This window comes from Solanum pennellii, chromosome 5, assembly GCF_001406875.1.
Source record: "Solanum pennellii chromosome 5, SPENNV200".
In the NCBI taxonomy this organism is placed as follows: Eukaryota; Viridiplantae; Streptophyta; class Magnoliopsida; order Solanales; family Solanaceae; genus Solanum; species Solanum pennellii.
In genome coordinates this window covers 37164908-37178664 of record NC_028641.1, presented here as the reverse complement: position 1 = coordinate 37178664, position 13757 = coordinate 37164908, and the positions used below count along the sequence as shown (strand labels likewise).

Genomic DNA, 13757 nt, shown 5'->3' with positions numbered 1-13757 from the left:
ACATGTTATTACTCGATTTGAGCGTCAAACTGTTCTCGTGCAAATTTCAAGACGTAAAATGTTTTAAATTTCAAGCGCACTACTTCTCTTTAATATAAGAGAAAAGATTCAAATATGTTACCAAACTTTCAGACTAGCCTCATTTATGTTATCCATTAAAAAAATTGACTCATCATGTCATTGTCATTTAAGACTAGCCTCATTTATGTTATCCATTAAAAAACGGAGATTAGTCCTTTGCTTTTGCAGAGAGCCACAAGAACTCGTGATTCATAGATAAACAAAAACTGTCTTGCAAAAGGACAACCAGATAACCCCACAAAACACACTGTCATTAACAAAAGGTTAAAACAATATCAATGCAAATGTCTCCAATGTTCACAAACTACTGTAATGCCAGTGCATTTGTTACATATTCTCTTCTTGTTAGCAAATACTTCCTAAAACAAACATCATTTAATTAACAACATTACTCAAAATTTACATACACAGGTCAATCAATCCTGGCAAAATGAAGCTGTTACCGATAATTGTTCAAGTGCTTTCTCAAGTTTCAGCTCTGTTTCCAGAGGTAAAAAGTACTTCAGATCAGTCATATCTCCTGAATGAGCTAACTACATTGCGATAACCAAAAGGCGTTGTTCACCTACCAAAAGGATATGCTTCAACGTACAACAAACTATCACCTTAGAAAGCCAAAAGAACAACCTTAAAGATTATTTGAATCCTTGACTGCTTTAGAAGCTATTTAATTGGGTGAGCATGGAAACGAGCTCATCACTGGAAGGTCGATCAGCAGGCATGTCTGATAAGCATACAACTGCTATTTTTACTGCCATTAACATCTCATCTTCCTCAACCTCTTCCCCTAGAATACTCTTATCCAATGCTTCTCGAGCATCGCCTGCTTCCTGCAAACGTTGAAGCCAACATGCTAAACTTCCTCCTGTAGATGTATCCCCAAAGAAGGGATCTGTTGGGTACTTTCCAGTTAATAGAACACCCAATATAACCCCAAAGCTAAATACGTCACTCTTATCAGTATACCTGCTGCGAAATAGCAACAACTATAGGTTCAATCACTTAACGTATGTATGTATTGTGTTAAAGAACAGATCTTAGATAGGTAACTAGTTTTTACAATTAAACATCATTTGATCATATAAACTACAAGAGAACCGAAGCAACCCTACACTTGTGAAGTTCTATGTCGAGACAATTGATCGAGTATCATCTTCAAAAATCGAAAATATAATCAAGGGGAACAAGAAAGTGGAAAGCTATAACGAAGTGCAAATTTGTGTTCATTACAAACACACCACCCATAACACAACGCAACAGTTCACCTCCAATATCACTTAACATAGGCAGAGCAAACAAAAATCGAAAAATTGTAAGTTGATCAGTCAACATGAATGCATCAACAAGAGGCAATTAAGCTTATCGAAAACCTAAATTCATACGAAGTGTTGGATTTGAAAAAAAAAATGATACCTGCAACTCTGGAAAGATTCTGGAGGACCATAGTTTGATGCAGCAGGGAGATTTAAAGTGGGAATGATTTTAGCCAAACCGCAATCAGCCAACCTGGGCTCAAACTCAGCATCCAACATTACATTTGTGGGCTTCAAATTCCGATGCAAAACTGTAGGATTACAAGAGAAATGAAGATACTGAAGAGCCTTAACAATCCCAACTGCAATTCGTAACCTAACTTCCCAAGTAAGTTGCAATTGATTTTCCCTAACTTTATTCATCACATCTTCAAGACTTCCACTGTTTACATAATCATAAACCAAAAAGAACGTATTCGATTCACGAACATACGCCCTTAAACTCATCAAATTCCTATGCCTTAAACCAGCAATAAGTTCAAGTTCATGTTGTATTCTTCTCTTAAATGACTTAGTGTGTAACTGTGGAGAACCAGGTTCCATTCTCTTAACAGCAACAGTAAGCCCATTATCAAGAACAGTTCTGAAATATTTTCCAGAATTACTTGACCCAATCAACTGGGTATCATTATCAAGAGCTGATTGCAGAGTTTTAGGTGGAATTTTAGGAGAAAATACAACAGGGCCTTTAAGAATTGGGGCTTTGTTAATGTAACGAACAAAACTCCGAACAAGCCAAGCAAAAACAAGTGCACAAATCAAACCTGTAAACATACCAAAAAGTATACTCAGAAAAATCCTTTGAAATCTGTTTTTGAACAGATCAGATGAAGAGTTATCATCCTTGAGTATCCTTCCATGGCAATGCACAGAGATTAATTGTAGACACAAAAAACAAAGCTTGAGAACTGTGCCCATGGAAAACTAGGGTTGTTTTTACTCTGTGAGTCGGCAAGTTTAGGGTTCAGTCCTCTGAATGTTTACACAAGGACGACAATGTGACCATTTTCTTTCTTTTTTTCTCTTTCTGAAACGAATCTTGAAGAACAAAAATCTTTTGCTGAAAAAGCTACTAATTTTAAAAGAATATAAAAAAATAATAATAAAATAAGATAAAAGAATAGAATCATTTCAAAGTTCAAATTCCACATATGTGACAACTTTGCCTCTCACCAAACAAAGATTAGTGAATAAATCCACTTTTTTACTCCACTAAAGAAATGAACCTATTAAAGATAGAACTACCTTTTTTTTTTAATACCTACAAAATTAAACAAGATGGAGTATTCTTTTTCTGTTCTTTTCTTTTTTAAAAAAGACCAAATGGGTCAAATTTATCATTAAACAAATTTTTTCTTTTAAATACATTAAAACCTCACTAAATTATATTCGATTAATTAATAATTTCTCTAAGATAGTAATTTCCTCCAATCTTGACTTGTGTGAATGGAAAAAGTTATTCATTTTGATAAGATAATAAAATAATATATTTTTTTAAAGACCCTTATATAAATATATGGTCTCATTAATTTTATAAATTAACAATTCTTTAAAAGTACAAATATATCTAAAAAATAGTGAAAAATGATTCTATTATGTCTGTTATTTTTTGTTAAAATTCATATGTGGTCGAAGCTCATCTCTAACTTTTCTTATTGCATCCAAGATTTTCAGTGTTGGTTTTTCTAATTACACCATAATGCTATGAAGAATTCTAGAAGCAAGTGTTTTTTTACGTGTAACTGGTTTCAAATGTATTGCAGCATCTTCAACTTTATCATCAACATTGTTTTTTCAATGATATTCACAATTTATTCTAAGCTCTAGACCTATGAACATGTATCATTTTCACCCATTAAATAGGTGCTATTAATGTCAATTTTATTGCGGCAATTATGATCATTAATCATGACATCAAGTTCATGAATGACATTTTCATAAGTTGTTCTTTCAAATTCTTTGAGATTTCATCCCTGAACAACTTTTCGGTGTCGAAACACTTTGTAAATAATAGATATTAAGATTAAATAATACATCCACAAAATAATAATATTTCATGATCCCACCTATATTAATTTTTAGAGATTTTTACTGTATGTGAACTCTTTTGAGATTAATTAGTATCCTTTTGTGCCTACTTTTTTCTATTATAGTCTATAGACTAATTTACCTTTAATACTTCAAATTGTCATTGCTCTCCCCATGGCGGACTCACATGATGCTACCCAGGTGCTCGAGCACCCATTAAGCTCGTATGAAACTATATATACTTATATCAAAATTAAGGCAATATGTATAAAATCGAAGGCGAGCACCCAATAAATAATTGTATTAGTTGGTGTGGTGGTTGTAAATGTGTTATCAAGGTCTTATAATGCTTAAATGCCCAGGTTTGATTACCGTAGTGACATTCTGACACGCTCAAATTACACCTCCCTAAAGAAGTATAAATGGTCGTATCAAGTAAAGAACCTAACTTGTAGGTTGGGGTCGATCACACGAGAAAATGATTCAGACTTAACTTTAATGGGCGATAAATTTCTATTTAGTCAAGTTCTTTCCAAAAGCAAGTAATTAAAGGGGGGGGGGGGTTGTAACACAAATCTTCGTTAACAATTCTAAGCAAAACAACTTAATAAAAGCAAAGACTTATCTTTTATCAAGTGATGAGAGAAACTAGAGTGTAAGTGTTCCCCATAGGATCATAACGCCGTATTCCTAGCTATAACAATTCTTCCCTAGTGATTTGCATGCAAAGTGATACGTTAGGTATCTCTAAATCCTTGGTCCGGCATTTACAGAATTTCACCCCGCACCTTAATCTGACTACGTGTGTATACACTACTAATCCTTACCTTTACCTCATATTAAGCATCATAATCGATGTATGACTCAGTTGTTACTTCGCACCAATCGACACTAGCCTATTAGGTAGTATCCCACTAAATCTATGTTGATATTTTTTTCTTATTAACTACCTCCTTGGTCCGGCAAGTAGCAACAAGGCGAGTTTAACGTTGGTCACCGATAAAAAGACTTCTAAGTAAAAGAATTATCAATACATGCAAGATCCTATTTGAGAATTGTTATTTAGCTTAATCACTCATGGTTCCACAACCCTAGTTGTGGATTTAGTTACCCATGCTAATAAGAACAGAATTCATAGTTGTTAAAAATGAAATCATGAACTTACTTTGATAATTCGAATAAAATCCATAAAATCAACTTGACTTAGCAATAAAACCTTGAAAACCAAATCCGAAAATTGAATTAATGCTAAAGTTTGCAAAACCCAATCTCCAAACACAAACTAGGTCAAAAGAAACAATGTCTAACCCCAAAGACGAGGTTTTAAACCCTACTTATAGAAAACATTGTCTAAATTAAAAGGAATTCAAATAAGGAAAGTTGTCCAAAAATGTGGTTGTAATCGACGACCCCCGCAAACGGGCCGTCAATGAAACGACGGAGTGTCGACTGCCTCCGTCGGTATAGACTTAGAATCATTTTTCATCCTTCAGATGATATCCTCTCTAAATCAATTGACGGACCAACAGTACGGTCCGTCGATGAGTTTACGGTTCGTCGATGCCTTCTGTTGCTTCATCCTTAGAATTTTTCCATCTTCGGGTACTTGGACTATCTCTAATATCGTTGACGGTTGAACAGGACGGTCCGTTGATTCTCTCTGTCGCCCCCACACTTGGTCAGATTTCCCCGAGTTTTCCCCAATTGCTTGAACTTCAGTCGACGGCCACCATCCACGGACCTCGATTGCACGACGGACCGTCGATGGCCTTTGTGGGTCGCTTCTGCATTTTATTCCTGGACATCTTTCGTGCAAAACAAAAATAAATACATATTTAAAACTACTACAAAAAAGCTCTAGACACACACAACTCTTAAGGAAAAAGCATTCAAAATACCGTAAAACCACAATACATCACATTCTTTTTATTTTAAAATTGACTCTTATATTTTCACCCTTTCTTTCTTTCCTTATCACGAATTGTCCTATTTCTGCTTTTCCATAACAACTCTTTTTTCAAGGTAATTTTTATTCTAATTTTTCTTATTGATTTTTTTCGCTATCTTATATAAATAACATATTCTTATGACAAGTGCTAAATTTAGACATTTATATTTTATGATTGATAGCTTAAAAAGTAATCACGATCATAAAATCTTGAATCGTTCACTGCTGATGTCTATTGTGTAACTTAGTCTTAAAAAATATAACGGTCATGATCTTCCATGTATATTAAATTTTTCTTTCTCATCAATGTTAATTACATTGTCATATTGATCGTTTTGTTGTTGCGTTATACATATGTTTGTGGATGTTCATTGGCAGAATGTGGGTGGTATTTAACTGATGCATTATTACCGCATTACTCCATTGGAGTTAGTGCCATATGCACATCAGTTTTGCAAAATGCCGTTAATGGCATTAGTCGTCGATGGCATTGGTGGGCACTTGATTTTCACTCTTAATTCCTCCACAAGTCAAAGAGCACACTGTTGGACCGGTGAAAAACTTTGCTGCAGTAGGCTTGAATCCCCTTAAAAAGAGCGAGATATCCATACCTGAGCTTCAAGGGATTTTCATTTCTTCGTTTCATTTTCAGTTGTAATCTTGTATTTTTGTTATCTTGTAAGTTTTTCACTAACAATTTTAAAGAGATTCATCATGGCTACAATTGAAAAAATTGTGAATGTCAAGATGGGAGACCTTAACAAGCCATTTCTGTTCAATGGTAACCATTTCAAGAGATGGAAGGTTGATTATATCTCTATGGATGATTATGAACTTAAATCTCATCATGACAAAGTGTAAAAGTACGATGGAAGAAGTAAGGGACCAAGATGCAATTATCCAAACAGAAGAGAACAACATCACAAAGAAGGTAATTTGATTACTTCGAATAATGCTACTCTCAAAACTCATAAAAATACTTCGTTAAAGCCTAAGAAGAAAAAATTCAAGATAAATAATGGTAGACCTCCCAAGAAAAATAATGGTGAAAATAACCAAGCACAAATCAACAACTTCAAGAAAAAGGGTCATGCTTTGTTTGTGGCAAGAATGGGTATATTGCTCAATTTTGCAGATTTTGAAAATGTGGTCCTAATCCTCAGACAAATGTTACCGAAGAACCTTTTGTGGAGGTGATTACTGTTAGTTTAATAATTCAGTTTAGTAAATTAGAGTTCTGTTAGAAAATAAATTCTTATCTGTTTTGTTTGTCCTAGTCTTTAGGAAGTAGTTTAAACGTGGGATGTTACCTAGTTTTTAGGAGAAAATCTTGTTGGATAGTTACTATATATTAGCTTAACGTTTACTATGTTTTTGCATATAAGAATGACTGCATTGCAGTTTTTTTTCAGTCAATAAAAAATTCTCTTCTATCAGTCCTCTCTTCTTCTCCATTGTGTTTTACTCACACAACAATATATCTCTGGAATTAGTTTCTTTCCTATCAGTGGCATCAGAGCTGCAGGTTAGTTTCAAAAAGAAAACAAAGAGAGATATTGTGAGTTTATGGCTTCAGAGAACAACTTCGTGCAAGCAGCCATTCCTCGTTTTGATGGTCATTATGACCATTGGAGTATGCTGATGGAAAATTTTTTACGGTCAAAAGAGTATTGGCAAATTATCGAGGATGGCATCAGCGCTCCAACGGAAGTCGAGGCTTTGACGAATGCTCAAAAGATGGAGTTCGAAGCAAGAAAGTTGAAAGATTTGAAGGCAAAAAATTACCTCTTTCAGGCTATTGAGCGTCCTATCTTGGAAACTATTCTTTGTAAAGAAACTTCCAAGGATATATGGGACTCCATGAGAAAGAAATATCAAGGTACTGCTAGAGTGAAGCGCGCACAGCTTCAAGCCTTAAGAAGGGATTTTGAGACTTTGCAGATGAAGGAAGGAGAGTCTGTAATGAGTTACTGTGCTAGAACGATGGAGACTAGCAACAAAATGCGATTCCATGGAGAGAAGATGAACGATGTCACAATTGTTGAAAAGATATTGCGTTCTTTAACGCCGAAGTATGATTATGTTGTTTGCTCTATTGAGGAGTCAAAAGATATAGATGAGTTATCGCTTGATGAATTGCAAAGCTCTTTATTGGTACATGAACAGAAGATGAATCGAAATTCAACTTCTGAGGAGCAGGCCTTGAAGGCTTCTACTTTTATTTCTTCCAATTCTAGAGGAAGGGGTAGAGGTAGAGGAAGAGGAAGAGGAAGAGCAGATCGTGGAAATAGAGACGGAGGCAACAAAGAAGGCTGCGGAAATTTTAGAGGTAATGACTACGGTAAAGGCAGAGGAAGGGATTTCGATAAATCCAAGGTAGAATGTTATCGTTGTCATAAATTTGGTCATTATCGTTCTGAATGTTATACTAGGCTGCCTGATGAGAAACAAGAGAAGTCAAATTTCGTTGAGAACAAAGAAGGAGAAACTTTGTTAATGGCAGTTCATGTTGAAAAAGAGCCTGACCAACAAGCTCTTTGGTATGTGGATACTGGTTGTAGTAACCACATGACTGGAAGTAAGTCTTCTTTTACTTATTTAAATGAAAGCTTCCGATCGACAGTTAGTTTTGGTGATCTATCTACTGTGAATGTGATGGGAAAGGGTAATATAAATTTTAGAACAAAAAATGGGTGTGTGGAGATCATATCTAATGTGTTCTATGTTCCAGCTTTGAAAAGCAATTTGCTGAGTGTCGGTCAACTGTTAGAAAAAGGATATGTCATCATCTTAAGGAATGATGCATGTGAAATTTCTAATTCTTCCAAAGGAATTATTGCTATTGTGAAAATGAGCCAAAATAGGTTGTTTCCTTTGAAGATTGAAAATGTTCATTCTTGCTCTATGGCAGAAGTGAAAAACCCATCATGGTTGTGGCATTTTCGATATGGTCACTTGAACTTTGGTGGCTTGAAGATCCTTCAAAGGAAGAGTATGGTGACGGGGCTTCCTGAAATTGTTGTTCCCTCCCAAGTGTGTGAAGAATGTGTTGTTGGCAAACAACATCGTTCTCAGTTTCCAAAAAGTAAGTCGTGGAGAGCCAAAGAGGTATTGGGGTTGGTACACTCAGATATTTGCGGGCCAATAACACCGATCTCGAATGGAGGTAAAAAGTATTTTATTACTTTTATTGATGATTATTCCAGGAAGACTTGGGTGTATATTCTGCAAGAAAAGTCGGAGGCCTTTAATGTATTTAAAATCTTCAAAGCTCGCGTGGAGAATGAGACTGGAAGAACTGTTAAGAACCTTCGAACAGATCGCGGAGGAGAATATTGCTCTAAGGTATTTGTTGATTTTTGTGAGACTAGTGGCATTCGGAAAGAGCTCACAACAGCATATACACCGCAACAAAACGGTGTGGCAGAGAGAAAGAACAGAACCATTCTCAATATGGTTCGTAGCTTGCTAGCTCGGGGAAGAGTTCCAAAGGAATTTTGGCCAGAAGCAGTGAATTGGAGCATTCACATCTTGAATAGATGTCCCACTTTTGCTCTTCGAGATGTTACACCTGAGGAAGCTTGGAGCGGAAGGAAACCGGCAGTAGACCACTTTAAAATTTTTGGGTCCATTGCTTATGCACATGTCCCAGAAGCAAAAAGAAAGAAGCTTGACGATAGAGGTGAGAGATGTGTTTTTATTGGTGTTAGCGACACATCCAAGGCATACAAGCTGTTCAATCCTTTGACAAAAAAAGTTGTGACCAGCAGAGATGTCATTTTTGATGAAGAAAACACTTGGGAATGGAGTATGGAGAAGTCTACTCCAATTGTGTTTGATACTGGAGCCGAAGAAGTAGCTGCGATGCCTGAAAGTGCAGAGAATTCAGCTTCTACAGCTGCTGGAATTCTACCAGCTGTTGCTGAAATTTCACCAACTGCTGAAACTGTACCAGCAACTTTAGAAGAGACTGATGCAGCTGAACAGCCTCTTCGTCGTGCTCGCAGAAGGCCCGCATGGATGACGGATTACAAGGTAACAGGAATTGATGTTAATGAAGATGTTTCCCATTTTGCATTGTTTGCAGATTGTGATCCTACAACTTTTGAGAATGCTGTCAAAGAGGAGAAATGGAGGAAAGCTATGGATGATGAGATTGATGCTATTGAAAGAAATGGAACCTGGGAGTTATCAGATCTTCCGAAGGGGCAGAAAACCATTGGTGTCAAGTGGGTCTATAAGACAAAATTGAAAGAAGATGGTGAAATTGACAAGTATAAGGCGCGATTGGTGGCTAAGGGATACAAGCAGGAGCATGGTGTGGACTACACTGAAGTGTTTGCTCCAGTCGCAAGGCATGACACCATTAGAATGGTAATTGCCTTGGCGGCACAAAATTCGTGGCCAATCTTTCAATTGGATGTCAAATCAGCTTTCCTACATGGATACTTGGAGGAAGAGGTATTTATTGAACAACCTTCTGGTTATATTAAAATTGGAGATGAGCATAAGGTATACAAGTTGAAAAAGGCTCTCTATGGACTAAAACAAGCTCCACGAGCTTGGTATAGTCGCATTGAGGCTTACTTTCTAAAAGTTGGTTTCCTGAAATGTCCATATGAGCACTCTCTTTTTGTTAAAATTGGAGAATTTGGGAAAATGCTCATTGTGTGTTTATATGTTGATGATCTTATATTTACCGGGAATGATAGTGCCATGTTTTCTGATTTTAAGAAATCTATGATGGATGAATTCGAGATGTCTGATCTTGGTAAGATGCATTATTTTCTTGGTTTTGAAGTAGTGCAATCTGATGATGGTATATTTGTTTCCCAAAAGAAATATGTGCGGGAAATTTTAAACCGATTCAAGATGAAGAATTGCAATTCCGCCGATACTCCAGTTGAGTTTGGCCTGAAGCTAAACAAAGCTGGAAGAGGAGCTAAGGTAGACAACACACTCTACAGGCAAATTGTAGGTAATTTGATGTATCTTACTGCCACAAGGCCCGACATCATGTATGGTGTAAGTCTTATAAGCAGGTATATGGAGAGCCCGACAGAAATTCACCTGCTAGCTGCCAAGAGAATCCTTCGCTACTTACAAGGAACTAAGGATTTCGGTTTGTTCTACAAGAAGGGTGAAAAATCTGATTTGATTGGTTTTGTTGACAGCGATTATGCAGGTGATCAAGACGACAGAAAGAGCACTTCAGGTTATGTTTTTGTGCTAGGCACAGGGGCTATTTCATGGTCTTCCAGGAAGCAAAAAATTGTCACTTTATCGACTACTGAAGCAGAATTTGTTGCTGCTACAGCCTGCGCTTGTCAAGCTATTTGGTTGAGGAAAATTCTTGAAGAACTACGATTCAAACAAAAAGGAGCAACTATAATTTTCTGCGACAACAACTCTGCCATTAAGCTATCGAAAAATCCTGTTCTACATGGAAGAAGCAAGCACATTGATGTGAAGTATTATTTCCTGCGAGATCTCAATAACGAAGGAACAGTAGAGCTGCAGTACTGCCGAAGTGAAGATCAGTTGGCGGACATTTTTACTAAACCTCTCAGGTCTCTCCCTTACCAAAAGTTGAGGAGGTTGATGGGCATCAACACAATGGAAGAGTTCAAGAAGCTGAAGTTAAACTGAAGCTTGAGAGTTTTCAGTTTAAGGGAGGGTGTTAGTTTAATAATTCAGTTTAGTAAATTAGAGTTCTGTTAGAAAATAAATTCTTATCTGTTTTGTTTGTCCTAGTCTTTAGGAAGTAGTTTAAACGTGGGATGTTACCTAGTTTTTAGGAGAAAATCTTGTTGGATAGTTACTATATATTAGCTTAACGTTTACTATGTTTTTGCATATAAGAATGACTGCATTGCAGTTTTTTTTCAGTCAATAAAAAATTCTCTTCTATCAGTCCTCTCTTCTTCTCCATTGTGTTTTACTCACACAACAATATATCTCTGGAATTAGTTTCTTTCCTATCAATTACCGACATAAACATGGTTGAGAATGTTGATGAATGGTCGGCTGATTCTGGTGGAAACCGTCATGTTTGTTATGACAAAGACTGATTTAAAAAATATACTCATTTTGAGAAGCCCAAAACCATCATTCTTGGTGATGCTCACACTACTAAAGTGCTTGAAAGGGAGATGTCGAATTGTGTTTTACTTCTGGAAGGGTATTAACTTTTTAAAAATGTACTTTATACTTCTTCTATGAGGAAAAATTTGATGTCTAATCTTCTTCTTAATAAAGCAAGTTTTAAATAGATTATTGAATCTGATCATTATGTAATAGTGAAGAAGGATATTTTTGTGGGAAAGGGGGATGCATGTGATGGGATGTTCAAATTAAATGTTGAAATGAATAAAGTTTCTACTTCTGTTTGTATGTTTTCTTCTACCAAGTTTTGACATGCTCGTTTTTGTCATATTAATGATCGTTACGTTGGAATCATGAGTAGTTAGGATTAACACCAATGGCTAAAAAGAATTTTGAAAAGTGTGAGGCTTGTAATAAAGCTAAAATCACTAAAAGGCCTCATTTTCAAGTTCAAAGAAATATTGATTTGTTAGAATTAGTTCATACTGATATTTTTGAACTTGGTGGTATTCTAACTCGGGAAGGTAATAGATATTTTATCACATTCATTGATGATTTTTATAAGTTTACATATGTTTACTTGATTAAAAATAGAAGTGATGCTTTTGAAAATTTCATAACTTATCTCCATGAGGTTGAAAATCAGTTCGGAAGAAAAATAAAAAGAATTAGAAGTGATAGAGGCCATAAATATGAGTCAAATGAGTTTAATTCTTTTGTTAGATCATTAAAAATAATTCATGAAACTTCTCCTCCTTACTCTCCTTCATCTAATGGAGTAGTTGAAACGAAAAATAAAACTTTGATTGAATTGACTAATTTCATGCTTATCGAGTCACACACACCTTTAAATTTTGGTGTGAATCGTGTGCTCATAAAAAGTCTAAATTGACACCTTTTAAATTGTGGAAAGGTTACAAGCAAAGTTTGGGATATCTAAGAATTTGGGGTAGTCTAGCCTTGGTGAGACTAATGGATCCCAAGATTACAAAATTGGGTAAGAAAGTTACTACTTTTACTTTTCTTGGTTATTCTTCAAATAGTACAACCTATAGATTTTTTAATCTTGAAGATAATATTGTACTAGAATCCGGTGATGCTATTTTTTCATGAAAATAAATTTCCATTTAATTCTAAAAATAGTGGGGGTCAAAGGATTGAACAAAATATCTTGTCACTAGCTAGTTCTTTTACTTTTACTTTGAAAAATAAAGAAGTTAATGATTATGAGTTAACAAGAAGTAAAAGAGCTAGAGTAGAAAAATATTTTGGTCCTGATTTTTGTGTGTTTAATGTTGAAAATGAACCTCTAACTTTGAAAGAAGCATTATCTTCACATGATTCTATTTTTTGAAAAGAGACTGTAAATGATGAAATGAAATCACGAATTTCTAATAAATCTTGGAAACTAGTTGATTTACCACCGGTTGTAAAACAATTGGATGCAAATGGGTCTTAAGAAAAAAAGTTGAAACCAGATGGTTCTACTGATAGATATAAGGTTAGACTAGTTGCAGAAGGTTTTAAACAACTAGAAGACTTAGAATTTTTGATATTTTTTCTCCGGTAACAAGAATTACATCCATAAAACTTTTAATTCCTATGGCTACAACTTTTTATTTGTAAATTCATCAAATGGATGTAAAAACTGTCTTTTTAAATTGAGATCTAAAGAGGAAATATATATAGATCAACCCGAGTGTTTTGTTGAAGCAGTCCAAGAAAGCAAAGTATGTAAACTTACTAAATCCCTATATGGCTTGAAACAGGCACCAAAGCAATGGCATGAAAAGTTTGATTCATGCATGATTGAAAATGATTTTAAAACAAATAATGTGATAAGTGCATATATCATAAGTCTTGAAATAATTCACATGTGATTATTTGCCTATATGTTGATGATTTGTTGATCTTTTGCTCTAACATGAATGGTATTTATGAAGCTAAAAATATTCTTAGAAGCCATTTTGATATGAAAGATCTTGGTGAGGCAAATTTTATTCTTGGAATAAAAGTAACAAGAACATCTGAGGAAATTTTCCTTAACCAGTCACATTATGTTGAGAAAATTTTGAAAAGATATAACTTTCATGATTACAAGCATGTTGCTACTCTTTTTGATTCAAGTGTTCACTCATTTCCTGTTAAAAGTGAAAATAATGTAATAAATCAAAAGGAATATGTTAGTATAATTGGAAGTTTGAGATATGTGAGTAATTTCACTAGGCTTGATATTACATATGCAATAAGAGTACATGACAGATTTACAAGCAAGCCAGGTA

At 35.1% G+C, this 13757-nt stretch overlaps 1 protein-coding gene across 2 annotated transcripts; it reads right to left on the bottom strand.

The window, feature by feature from the left end:
- Positions 1-311: 311 nt before the first annotated feature.
- Positions 312-2487, bottom strand: LOC107020343 (inactive leucine-rich repeat receptor-like protein kinase CORYNE). 2 transcript variants are annotated; one of them, XM_015220662.2, is made up of 2 exons: positions 1495-2487; positions 312-1050 (listed from the first exon to the last, which is right to left on the bottom strand). In XM_015220662.2, exons 1-2 carry the CDS (start codon positions 2310-2312, stop codon positions 738-740), a joined length of 1131 nt encoding a protein of 376 aa, XP_015076148.1. In that variant the 5' UTR covers positions 2313-2487; the 3' UTR covers positions 312-737. The 2 variants fall into 2 exon arrangements, with proteins under 2 accessions (XP_015076148.1, NP_001310367.1); NM_001323438.1 differs by having other exon boundaries at positions 738-1047; positions 1495-2312.
- Positions 2488-13757: the final 11270 nt, after the last annotated feature.

Bases quoted from the DNA above. Each gene is read 5' to 3' on its own strand.
- LOC107020343 (XM_015220662.2), bottom strand. From the start codon at position 2,312: ATGGGCACAGTTCTCAAGCTTTGTTTTTTGTGTCTACAATTAATCTCT. The intron at 1,051-1,494 runs GTATCATTTTTT...GCTATTTCGCAG, and splicing joins GAATCTTTCCAGAGTTGCAG to CAGGTATACTGATAAGAGTG.